General features: G+C 39.5%; 1 protein-coding gene across 2 annotated transcripts in view; it reads right to left on the reverse strand.

The window, feature by feature from the left end:
* Positions 1-5,996, reverse strand: part of Smp_066340.1 (putative proteasome inhibitor) — a gene marked incomplete at its 5' end in the record, with an annotated part of 14,283 nt that extends 8,287 nt beyond the window's left edge. For both annotated transcript variants that reach the window (XM_018798850.1, XM_018798851.1), the window contains 2 exons: positions 3,623-3,910; positions 5,685-5,996. In XM_018798850.1, the coding sequence (XP_018650698.1) occupies positions 3,623-3,910; positions 5,685-5,996 (600 nt within the window). The remainder of the gene's footprint in view (positions 1-3,622; positions 3,911-5,684) is intronic.
* Between the last annotated feature and the right edge of the window lie 8,077 nt (positions 5,997-14,073).

Raw genomic sequence — 14,073 nt, forward strand, 5'->3', positions numbered from 1 at the left:
ATATCAATCCGTTGGTGGTGGTCAATCGTTCGGTCACTGAAAAGTAAGGTGAGATTGGCGCAGACCAGGGCATGATCAGACTCCAGATAGGTACTCCAAAAGGAGCGGCAGTCTTGTACACAACCACGCCAGCGGTAGCTGATCGCGATGTAATCAATCTGAGTCCAGGCTTGAGATGCAGAGGGAGGACGCCAGGTGGCACACCGGCGATGACTGTGCCGGAAGTCAGTGCTAGCCAGAAACAGGTTGTGGTCTGTGCACAGTTGCAAAAAACGGTCCCCGTTATCTGTCCTGCGACCAACAAGTCCCCATCGGCCACCTAAACGACTCTCTTCTGTGCCTAGACGCCCGACCTGAGCATTCAAGTCTCCGGCTAATACTACAATATCTGTCGAACGCGCTTTCTGGAGAAGAACTGTTAACTAGTGGTAAAACTCATCCTTGATTGCATCCGGGCTGCAATCTGTCGGGGCATAGGCGGAGATGACGAAAAGACACCGTTTCTCACGCCGGTTTCTTCTCACTTTGATGGAACTTTCTAATCTAACAGCACATAACCGACTGTTAATGGGGATCCAATCGATTAGTGCTGCCTCAGCCCTAGCGCTTAGTGCAACACCAACGCCTGCAAGACCAGACGAAGATGTCACAGAGTCCCCGGATAAGCGCACGTGAAACAAGCTTTTCGAAGCGACAGATGGAGAGCGAATTTGTAGTACTTCACTAGAGTCTTGAATACGGGTCTCGGATAGACAGCAAACATCAACATTAAGACTTTCTAAAGACATAGCCAGCCCCATCTGTTGTCCGATCTGCATTAGTGTGCGAACGTTGAAGGAAGCCAGCTTGAACGGCGTACGTGGTTTCAGAAAGACTGCTTCAGTATTCGTAATCGGTGGAAGCATTCACTTTCAACCAGACAGTGACTGGAGATCGTTTAGATAGGACAGAGTTTCCACCAAGGGCGAGCTACTGCATAAGTTGGAAAAGAAGGATACACAATTTGGGAATAAAGGGAGTGAAAAAGCGACGTAGTAAATAATAGTAATGATAATAATAATGGTAATAATAATAATAATAGTGTAAATTGTCTTGCTTCTAGTATGAGCGAGAATAGTATCGTCAATAGAATTCATCATTTCATTTGTGTGTGGGCTGTGATACTGCCCGGGTGCCCAAACCGAAGCAGGTGGTTTTCTTAGGGGGTCACACCCCGAGCCTTTGACCTAAAGGTCTGATCCATAAGGCAGTGGAGCATCGTGAGGAGATGCAGTCCCATGGTAGCCGGTGATCAATGATTGATTCGTACGCCATTTGTTCCTTCAGGATCCTGGAACCCATGTGCACCATTGGTTTGGAATGAGGGTTTTCGAACTCCCCTAGGTGGACCCTCCGTGTCCACCAACCCGGTTAAAGCGCCGGACATTCGCTTCTCATCCTCTCACTTTCGTAAACAACACCCCCGCCACGAGAAGGCAGTGAGTAGGACTTCCCTGGCAGAGGCTATATATTCGCTGGCCATGTGAGAGCATTTGGAGAGGGAGAGCGGACTCTCCCCACTCTCGGCCGTATCAGGGCGTTTGGGGGCTGCATACACTGAAGTAGACAGTGTAGTCGAGCGTAGGGTTAATGTATATGTTAAAGAGAAATATGTGTATGAAATTAATGTGTATGGTTCGTAAAAATAAAACCGGAAATAGAGTAAATGATGTTAGGATGATGAATTTCATTTTAACGAAGAAAACGGTGGAATTTCTCTGCAGTGTTAACTTAAAGGATTTGTTTTCATATGAATAACTAGGGTTATCTTGATCAGCAACTAGACGCAATCAGTTTTTCATAATCCATATAAAGTAAAACACTAATGTGTTAGCCTGTGTTAACATACTAAAATCATCAGAAAAAAATGTACAATAGCAGCGTGGTCAAGGTTTAGTTGTTCTTAAGAAATATGAAGACTGTAAATAATACGCGTTTATGGTATCAAACTCAATGAAAGCACAAGTAGTGTTCACATATCCACCTTGATAGAAATCAGTTTATCTGCGAACTATACTTGTGATGCTGTCGAAAATAATGTACAGTAATGTGTAACCATCAGTTCGTTTAATTCATGACGTAAAAAAGCTTGGACAGAAATATTTAAGCATTGTTAACTCAGGTAATTGAAAAATACTATCAAGAAGTGTATAACCTAAGCTATGACGTTAGTCGAGTAAAAAAACAGTATGATCATATTATTAACCCTGTAAGCACAACAACGTATTCAACTGATGACTAATATCCCACAAAAAGTGACTGATCACTAATCATGTGTTTTTTTTATCTACAATACATGTCATACAACTACTTCTTCCTGTAGAAGACAGCGAAAAAATGTAAGGGGGTCTCTGTTTATTGAATGTCAGTGTGTGACGAGAAATATCTATGAGAAATAGCACCAGTTTGTTAACGAAGTTTTTGCAAAACGAAAAAAGTGTTTACGAGAACCTTCGTTTAAAATTTAATTGCTGAAATTTTTAAAAATATAATTTTCCTGCTTGATGTACAACAAACTTGTTAGTTTAGAATAGTAATTAATCTTTCCATAGGTCCTATTAAGTAGTCTATACAGAATTATGTTGCTGTTTAATAGCATTACGATAAATGTTACAGTATGAATTCCTAGACAAAAGCAATACAAGGAACCAACTGAAATTATAACGACCCACATTAAAAGGTAAAAGAGTATTTGTCAGACTTTTGGAATCGCTATGTTGTAGGTCAATACTAGTTGAAGATTGGAAAATAAAGAGCACGGAAGGTGTTTCGCTCTGGCTCGAATCTCTGGAACTTCGAACCGAAAACTAGAAATCAAATCGAACTTAGAACCTTCAGGTATTGAGGAAAATAAAATACTGTTAGGTTCGTGGGTTAAAATCATACCGTTAGAAATTTCAAGTTTGGTTAATTCATAATCTAACATAACTATTGTTAGCTGAAATCAGTGAGTGGTTATTCCATTTTCTACCAAAACTCTGTTAGTTCTACGTGTTATTTATTAGGCCCCCAAATGCCCTGGTACGGCCGAGAGTGAGGAGAGTTAGTTCTCTCTCTCCAAATGCTCTCACATGGCCATGTGCAAATAACCACTGCTAGGGAAGTCCTACTTACTGCCTTCTCGAAGTATCCACCTAAGGGAGTTGGAAAACCCTGATTACAAATTAATGGTGCACATAGGCTCCACAATCCTGAGGGAAGAAATAGTGTATGAACCTATTGTTGGTCACTGGCTATCATGGTACTGCATATCCCTACGTTGCTCCACTGTCTTATGGACTAGACCTTTAGGTCAAAGGCTCCGGGTGTCCCTGTAAGAAAACTACCTGCTTCGGTCTGGGAACCCGAGCAGTATCCCAGCCCTCACACAGATCGAATGATTTGTGTGGCACATATCTATTTGATGCCTTCTTGTATCAATGTTTATGTGTTTAAATAATTAATGATAAATAAAACATGTTATTTATTGCACCAATCTTAATGCAAGGAGTTCAGAGCATGTTTGTCTTATTCTAGGAAGTCAAAGAATATATGTGCAATATCACTACCACGTTAATAGATTAAGTTCTTAATGTAAACATACTTTATTATGGAAATCATCGTTTGGTCGAGGTTCATTCCTATCAGTTTCAGTTGGACGGCAAAAAGCGGGTGATGGAAGGACAGGTTTCCATAGATTTTCCTCAAAGGAGTCCAGTAGTTCGTTTAATTGAGGGAATACGGTATTGGCATCTCCGTAAGTCAAATTATTGACGCTATCAAGACAAACATGTTCGATTCCAGAAAGTTCCAAATGTCCAAATTTATCGGTAGTTGTGTCTGTCACATTAACAAAAATGTGAGCGTCTGTTTCGGCCACTGAGACTTGCAGCTTTTAAAGATTAAATAATATGCGGGTCAAGAGTTAAAACCTATGATATATATATATATATATATAAGTTATAACTCAAATAAATTAGACTATGAACAGCGTTATACAAAACAGAAGGTTAGCATAAACGAATCATAACGTGCATTTTAATTAGCATTATTCCCATATGTATTGAGGTATTTGTTTCTTTACTAAAAAGACCGCATAGAATCAATAACACTGAGTTTGCACATAAACCACGGTATGACAATTTAATAAGAACCAGAAGAATGTGTTGTTGGCACGGTAATACCCCGAACTGCCTAAACACCAACACACGAATAGGAAATTGAGAAATAGCAAGAATTATATTAGACTTTAACCCGTTTCAGAAAGTGAATTGAAACGAAGTGAAATACTTACTAGGACTTATGTGATCGACCATCTTACTGAGGTATGGTACCTTGAGTAGGGCACATTTTTGTCCGGTTTTACGCTACAACTAATACTATATTTGCGATGATTTCATCAGAATTAAAAGGTTTTTTCGAAGAGGTGACTAGTAAAACACCTGAAAACATGCAATTATGGAACTAAAGGGGCTTAACTTTCTCGGAGTGGAAAAAAACAATGTTATTACTTGACAGAAAGATGTCTGTGCGAATGATAGCTGTTAATGTAATGATCAAGAGTGTCACATCATAACACATTTACTTGACCGAGTTTGAAGGGCATTTTCGACCTTCCTTGATACTATAGAAACTTTTTAATGAGATACAATGTTGCTTAGTAAGGGAGTCTGAATGGAGTTTTTGCACAATACTTGCTTTTCTTGAAGTTGCAATCAAGACCCACCAATTAGATGGTAATGATGATAATATATGATTTCTCAGCAGTATTCCGAGGCTCTCATGGAATTTCACATCATTTAGCTTGACTAAACTGCCTTAAGGCCTGCTCTTAAAGTCATCTGGTATCAGTCTTACGCTCTGAAACTAGATTACTTGTTTCCTACAAAAGCCAATTCCTGTCTTAAATGAATAAGTACGCCACAAAAACACCTCAAAACTTAGCAACTCAGTTGCATGTAATTTTTTTAGAGACTTAGTACATATACCTGTACAAGATAACAAACCTGTAGGCTCGAGAAAACCAAGCACGAATATACGGTGATAGGTCTGTTCATCTCGAGTACCGAAAAGAAGTGGGCTTACTCGTCTAATAAAGGTAAAAAGTTTTCTTTAGAGCCATGGACCGATGGTACCATTCTGTACTTTTACTCAATACTGCTTGTACAAATAATTGTATGGATCTTTTGTTGCAGATTGATAGTATATTTTGACAAGGTTCCAGTTTTTATTTAAAAATCCCGAAATTTGTGAAAAATATGCTTGCGTATATTGTTTTGATTATAATTCATCCAAGTAAATTGGCAGTCCACAAGAAATTGCTGTTCGCTGAAACCGTTTCTAGGCAGAACCACTTTTGTAACTTCAAGCAACTTGTCTATTGGTCATATTGTGACCAAGCCCTGAAAGAACATTTCTAACGGGCAATAAAACGAGGCAACCTAATAAAAAAGATGAGTGCCATGGAGAGCTATATTTACTGGAAGATATTGGCTATAAGCTTTTAGTTGCATACAAGTAGGATAAGTATATGGGCGAAACAACGCAAGTATGCTTTTCACGCTTTCAAAGGTACACTGGGTGCAAAAGGCACATTTAGTCAACGATAGAACCCTCCCCCCAATTCTTTAGAAGGTGAATACCCAAGACAAAATAAGTATACGTACTTGGCTGCATGGTGTTGATGATGTGTCGGACTTCATTCTAGATATCAACGTGTATGACATTCGAATAGGATCTTCAAAAAGACAGGACTGACTAAGTACTGCAGTTCGTGCGGTAGCTTCTGTGGGTCTTGCTCCGCGCGATAAAAGTTCTGAGTGGACCAAAAGGGCTATAAACGATGCTCGATTCTTGCAATTTGACCCATGAAATGATAAAACGTAGTCAAGGATGCTTGTTTCTACGGGGCCTCTTTTATTACTTGCACCAGGCATAGGTGAAGTGAGATGAGCCCCGCTTGATGAATCTTCAGACATCTGTTAAAAGGTTCGAATGTTGGTACATCAACGACCTTGGATTTATATGGACCACACGTAGCGTTAGACTTTATGTAACTAGCTTGCAAACAATTTGTATCTCGGATTAAAAGAAATTGGGAGAGAGAAGGAAAACAAGTAAATTGACAACCCGGTCTGCACGTAGCACTGATGTTTCTGTTATTATCACCACAGAAAGTAATAAAAACAGTAGATAATATTCAACCATAATAAAAGCATATGATCTCGGCAGTCTTATAACTAAACACCGAAGATACAGTAGCAATACTTTACACGTAAAACTGTCCACAGTTATCCCAAATGAAATATTTGCTGGCAAGGTTTTACTTTTCTAGAGGTTATTTAAAAACAAGGCAAAACAACCATGTCAGAGTAAACAGTAATGTGAATTCGACGTGAAATTTCATGTGTTAAACGGTTTATAAACAGCCAACTTCATTAGATTATGACTATCAATCTAGCAAGGCGAATAAGTCCATTAACAGCCATCAAAGTACCGAATTCTACAACCTAACCAGAACTCCTAGGTATGTTGGTCCTCCTTTTGAAACTCCAATGGTCAGTGGGTAAAAGTTTGAAAGTAGTTTGGGACATGACTTAGGTAGCATCGATTCCCTAATGCTCCAGTCATACTTTGGATCTGTATGTTAACACTGATAAATTTCATAAAATCTAACAAGATGTGGGATCAGGATGTATTCAGGCAATGTTCTATAGGAGCGGTACCCTTTTCTCATCAGGATTGGAACCTACTGCTAAACAACTCACAAAATATTTCGTATACTTGAAATTTTTTGTGATGACCCCTGTTTCACTGTCCTAGAATAAAGTCTTAGGAAGAATGAGGTGAAACTACTGGATGTTTATCTGCAGAAAACCGATGGGTCGAACTGTAGGTGTGAAGGTACTATCAAGTACGTGAGAGATACTTTGTCAATGCGAGGTATTTGGACAGTGTCACGCGATAATCAGACATGTAGGGTTGTAGACTTTGGAGTGATATATCAAGGATAGAATTCTGAACCAATCTTGGTATGAAGCTGACAGAATTTTCTCAAAAACAAATCGTAATCGTTATCGCATATAGCTGTAGAAGGCTTAATGTAATTGAAATTGCTGTTGCCTGGGAAGTTCTAACTACTGAGTGATCAAGAAGTTCATTTGGGATAAAACTGTTGGAGAATACACCATTCTTAGGTTAAAAGGTCTCACCTTAGTATAGATCAAGTATATCAGTACTCAGCATGTTACAGTCAGTCAACCATAATAACCTAAAAACCGGTTTATTGGAAATGAACCCCCGGTATAAAAAGAATGAGATCATTTAGACCTCAAAATCCAAATTAATTTACCTTATTCTTAGCACTGAGGCTGATTCTATCTTTTCTTGCATAACCCTCCCAACTATCTATCATGATATTCGCGTTGGACCTAACTACATGACCTCCCCCCAACTAACCACATCACTTGTCCCAACAGTTATACTCGTCTGATATTACCTCTTAAATTCCAATAAGTTCTCATCTTACTCGTCTCATGATGATGGGTTTATTGGGGTCTAGCATCTTTTTTTATCTTCACAACATATATATAACACATAGAAATTTATATTTGATTATCCTTTGCAATTAATTGTGACTATGATAGCATCATTCTAAATTATTATTGCACTGATGTTTATACCATTACCCGGTTTCACTCTGCATACTGTTACATAAATCTACGTGTATTTATCCGAGTACACTAAGGTTTATTATTATTGTTATTTCTATTAATTTTTTTCTAATTTTTATTGTTTATTTATTTTTTAAATTATTGGTTCATCTCAGAAGTCTATATTCACTACATTATTATTATTATGGTTGGACCCTATCACTAGGTGTTCATTTTTTTTCTCCCTCTCTCTCTTTTTCCTTCTAAATAAATATTATTATTAAGATTACAAAGTTTTTGATTCAGACAATAACTTGTGTTACGCTCAAATCAACTTCTCCGACTCGTCCTATCCTCACCATGCATATACGACTCATACATATTGATTATCCTTTGCTCTTAATTGAGGCTTTCACAGTATCACTTCAAACTATGACTGCACAATCACTTATTCTAACGTCATATCTTATAGCAATAATGAGTTATTTACTTCCCAATTCCTTCTGTTTTATTTTATTTTTATTACTCATTTGGCGATACATTCATGGTTATTTATTCTTGTTCTGTGTTCATGAACACGTTTGTTAAGCCATTTACGTATTTCACGTCTCCTTCATCTCTATTTCCTTAGTTTCTTCCTTACCTTCCTTAAAATCGACTCAATATTCTTCTCAATTACACCGAACCTGATTTATTATTATTCTATTATTAATATTTACTTTACTTTTTCTTTCCTTTCTCAAATATGGCAAATTCAGTGCTAACATTATTAAAACTTATGCATTATTGCATTTTTGAAGAAACCCGAAATGGTTTCTTCACAACACTTATGTACCCATAAGATGTTTTTGAATAATAACAATAATACCCTCGAATTCATTATTATATTCCAATTTTCGACGAGTTTATTCTCCAACGTTTCTGAAATCTTAAGCATGTTTCCGATTATTCAAGTGGTGAGAGCCACGTATTTATCTGGACTTTGGACCTTTACTAAACCAAACAAATGAAAGGTCAGTAGCATTACTCACACCCAGGAATAGGTCGCAATGCTGCGTGTTTAATCTGGTTCCTTTAGGGTCATTACTTCTTGTCACAAATGGTCTTTTATCCGTCAAATCTGTTGGATAACCTGAATCTCGGAAATAGTCCAGGCCAGTTTTAGTATTTTGCGGAATGACTTACCGTGTTCCTGGTACTTCTTAGCACATATTTTTTCACTTAGACTAACCGTGTATATTTCATATCAGCCACTTCTGAAACTTATTTACATAAGATCTATTAAGTAGCTTAAAACTACATACTACTATGAGAGTGTGTCATTTTCTGGAAAAACATATTAGATTGAACAGTAGTTTGACACTTCCTGGTTCTGGTCATCATTGCTACATAGCTATGAATGTTACTTAACTGACTACAGAAACTGCTTACGGAAGGTCTGTATTGTACATATCATGTTTCTTAATGCAGTTCCGAAGGTTATCTCAATTTTTAAATTTTTTTTAACCGAGCTTTGTAGTCGTTATTGCTATATTTATTTGGATTTATGAATTGGGCTATCACATCAGTTGCATAAATATACGTATAACATAGTTAAGATAATAAACTCGCCGCATCAAGATATTATCGTACTGCACTGATGTAACGCAACTATCACATAGTTGCTAGTAAAGGAAGTATTCAAAATAGAAACTCTGGAGCCTACCACTAAAAGTAACACTGAGTGAACTAATATTTCTGGATCGTAATTTGGAAGATAGTCAGGTGGCTTGGGTCAGATAATATTAAAAACTGATTATATTTCCAAATCACCCCAAGCAACAGTACCCACTTCCCACCAGCTAATTCCCAATCGACACTATAACTAGTTATTCATTATGGTTTCTGGACATCGCCATAAAATACTGTCATGATTGACAATCGCGCAATACTATTGAAAAAATTAATGAAACCATTAGAGCAAACTCGGTCAGTAAATTGACATGCTCATCACTGAATAGTGTTGCTTTCTCTTGATTGTCTTTGTTTATTATCGATGGTTTCAGTATGTTTCTCTATCGCTTGTTCATTTGGTAAACGTCTTGGAACCTTGTCAGTCTAATTGGAAGTCTAGCGACATAGTCGTGCATGCAACTCACCAGTATAAGCAAGCTAGCAAATCTCCTGCCAACTGAAAACATCACAGTCGAATTTACCCCTACACTGACTAAGGTTCATGCCTTTATCATAGACATTATTTAATAATTGTACTCCCCTTGGTTACAACCTATGCTCTTCCCAATAATTACAAGAGCACCACTCACCGTTTATTATCTTTTAAAGGTTCATTTGGCCGGAAGCATCGTACATCACCATATCACCCATATTTGTGGAGCATACGCTTAGTTGGTTTCAACATCTTATAATCGCCCAAACTCATATAAACTGATCTCTATATTATCCAAGAATTGACACTTGCAACTGGCTTGTATGCACCAACAACCAACATGTATGAATATAAGTAATTTCTCTATCGCATATTTGAACATTGGAGTCCAGAGCATGTCTCCCATGGACCTACTCATATTTAACAGGTTACTGTTAGCTATCTCTCGGAAATCCACATAATTGTCAGTATAATGATGTCACAGGTATTCGCAGTTCGGCATTACCTTAACCAGTAACACCTATTATAGTCGGAACGTGCCAGCCCAGTCAAATCAGAAGTCCGAAGCGAAGAGGTTCGGAGATATATTTGATAGAATACCGACATATCGTGAAGTAACTAATCTAAGCTGGCTAGCGGCTGTAGAAGATCTGAAGCACGGTGTACCCACTCATGATCTGGTGCGGATACGGGACCTAGCGCCTTCAGCTAGATGAGTCCATTAAAACTAATGCGGCCAAAACCAAATATCGAGGAGTTAAAGAAATATTGATTTTGAGGATTTATTTACCCTACTTACTTACTTACGCCTGTTACTCCCAATGGAGCATAGGCCGCCGACCAGCATTCTCCAACCCACTCTGTCCTTGGCCTTCTTTTCTAGTTCTATCCAGTTCTTGTTCATTCTTCTCATATCTGTCTCTATTTCTCGGAGTAATGTGTTTTTTGGTCTTCCTCTTCTCCTTTGACCTTCAGGATTCCATGTGGGAACTTGCCTTGTGCCTCAGTTGGGTGACTTGCCCAATGTGTGTCTTATCCACTTCCGGCGCTTCTTCCTGATATCTTCCTCCACTGGAATCTGGTTTGTTGTCTCCCACAGTAGAATGTTGCTGATAGTATCTGGCCATCGGATCCGAAGTATTTTGCGTAGACAGCTGTTAATAAACACTTGTATCTTCTGGATGATGGCTTTCGTAGTTCTCCACGTCTCCGCCCCATACAGTAGAACTGTCTAGACATTTGTGTTGAAAATTCTGATGTTGGTGTTGGTTGACAATTGTTCTGAGCTCCAGATGTTCTTCAGTTGTAAATATGCTGCTCTTGCTTTGCCGATACGCGCCCTCACATCTGCATCTGATCCATCGTGTTCATCAATGATGCTGCCCAGATATGTAAAGGTTTCCACATCCTCCAAGGCTTCTCCGTCAAGTGTAATTTGATTGGTGCATATTGTATTGTATTGTATCGAAGAGTCTTGCTTTTCCCTTTGTTTATATTGAGACCTACTGCTACTGAGGCTGCTGCTACACTGGTCGTTTTCTCCTGCATTTGTTGTTGCGTTTGTGATAGAAGAGCCAGATCATCCGCGAAGTCTAGATCGTCAAGCTGCATCTTGCCTGTCCACTGTATCCCGTGCATTCCTCCAGATGTTGACGTCTTCATAATCCAGTCGATGACCAGGAGAAAGAGAAAGGGTGAGAGTAAGCAACCTTGCCTAACACTGGACTTTACTTCAAACGAGTCGGTGAGCTGACCTCCGTGGACGATTTGCAGTTTAGTCCATCATAGGAGTTCCGTATGATATTGACTATCTTCTCAGGCACGCCGTAATGTCGAAGAAGCCTCCATAGTGTCATCCTGTCCACGCTATCAAATGCCTTCTCGTAGTCAATGAAGTTGATGTAGAGTGATGAATTCCATTCGATTGATTGTTCCACAATGATACGTAGAGTTGCGATTTGATCTGTGCACGATCTATCCTTACGAAATCCGGCTTGTTGATCTCGAAGTTGGGCGTCCACGGAATCCTTCATCCTGTTCAACAATACTCTGTTGAAGACCTTTCCTGGTATTGAGAGAAGAGTGATGCCCTTGTAGTTGTCGCACTTGCTGAGATCGCCTTTCTTTGGTATCTTGATCAGAAGTCCTTTTTTCCAGTCTTTTGGTACTTGTTCTTCATCCTAAATCTTACTGAAGAGGATGTGGAGTATCTTGGCAGTTGCTGCTACATTTGCTTTCAGTGCCTCTGCCGGGGTGTTGTCTGGTCCCGCTGCTTTGCCGCTCTTGATTTGTCTAATGGCCATGCTGATCTCTTCAATTGTTGGTGGGCCAACATCGATTGGGAGGTCTGTGGGTGCTACTTCGATGTTGGGTGGGTTCAGTGGAGCTGGTCGATTCAAGAGTTCTTTGAAGTGTTCTACCCACCTGTTTCGTTGTTCTTCAATGTCGGTGATTGCTTTGCCTTCCTTGCTCCTCTTCTGGTTCTCATATCCTCCATCGTCCTCCTGAACTTTTTGTTAATGCAGATATGGTCGATTTGATTCTGTGTGGTGTGATCCGGTGAAATCCAAGTGGCTTTGTGTATGTTTTTGTGTGGGAATATGGTGCCACCTATGACCAGTTTATTGAAGGCACATAGGTTTGCAAATCTCTCCCCATTTTCGTTCCCTTCTCCCAGTCCATGTCGTCCCATGACGTCTTCGTATCCAGTGTTGTCCATTCCAACCTCGGCATTGAAATCTCCCATCAGAATGGTCAGGTCCTTGGTTGGGCACTTCTCGAAGGTCGACTGCAGCCTATCGTAGAATTGGTCTTCAGCGTCTTCATCGTGGTCGTTGGTCGGCGCATAGCATTGGATGACGTTCATTGTAATGCCCTCTCTCTTTGTTTTGAAGGAGGCTTTGATGATCCTTGATCCATGAGATTCCCATCCAATAAGTGCATTTTGTGCTTTTCTGGACAGCATCAATGCAACTCCTTGTGTATGTGGGGCATTTTCTTCTTCATGACCGGAGTATAACAGTTCTCCTGAAGATAGTCGTTGTTGTCCAACCTGCGTCCAATGTGTTTCGCTGATTCCAAGCACCTCCAGGTTGTGTTTTCTCATTTCTGCAGCAATTTGGAAGACTCTTCCGGTCTCCCACATTGTCCGGACATTCCATGTACCTATAAAAATTGTCGCTCTGGTTGTAAGAAGGTGCATCGGCCTCATGACTTCCGAAGGAACTCGGCTTTCATCATGAGACGTCATAATTATTCCTTCTACTCCCAGGGCAGAGTTTGAATGGTTTGAATTATTTTTTCTGGTTGGCGTTTTTTTAGCGAGTTGATTTTCTATGGGATGGGGTCGCTAACTCCATGCCCAACCCTCCTCCTTTACCCGGGCTTGGGACCGGCAGTAACCCCCAGAGGAGCTACAGGCGGAGTTGGATTTATTTACCGCTACAAGTATTTTTAGGTAATTGATGAACTTTTGACAACTGTTCATATATATTAGTGGTTTTGTTAATTCCTACTAAGTTTTAGCAATAACGAGGTAGAGGGAATCTCCTGTAAATGAACAAACAGCAATAAAGTTAACAATTGACTGTACATTTAGTTGGAGTTCTTCCTCTCCGCGGTTATACTAGTGTAAAATACCAACGTTGATGTTCTGTGTAGAATAACTAGGGTATACCTGCAGTCGAAGCCATACCTTACGCTTGTTACCTAACACTGACTATCCATTCGATATATACAAGTATTATGGTTATCTTGATGACCGTACAGAACAAACGACGTTGTTACGGAAATATGTTAGTAAGAGTAGGTGCAAGAAGAGAGTGCGACCACCATTGCATGGGCCAGTCAGTGACGTGCAGTTAAAAGATTCATGTTGGTTGTCCTCAACCCTGACGAGGATCAGTATACTGTTCGTCATTCCCTGATTCAATTGCCAGATGATTCGGCTTGGTCTCAGTGACATATCATCACCCCCACAATACTCCCTCACCAGATTCAATGGCCGTATCCAAATTAACGAACTGACTGAGACACTAGATGGAATTTTTCCTCCCCGTGAAATGCAATTGGAAGTCAACTTATATGGACAGCATACCGACACAAACGTTAACTACCTTTCTGATTTAAACAAAAGTTCATACCAATATCAACATTGATGCAATATTGATTGTCTTTCGATTTATCAGCACAAAATCCTTGTACTCCCCATAAGTCGAGCTCTTTACAAACAGTCATTACTATGCATCTTGATGTGAC

This window comes from Schistosoma mansoni, chromosome 3 (assembly GCF_000237925.1).
Source record: "Schistosoma mansoni strain Puerto Rico chromosome 3, complete genome".
In the NCBI taxonomy this organism is placed as follows: domain Eukaryota; kingdom Metazoa; phylum Platyhelminthes; class Trematoda; order Strigeidida; family Schistosomatidae; genus Schistosoma; species Schistosoma mansoni.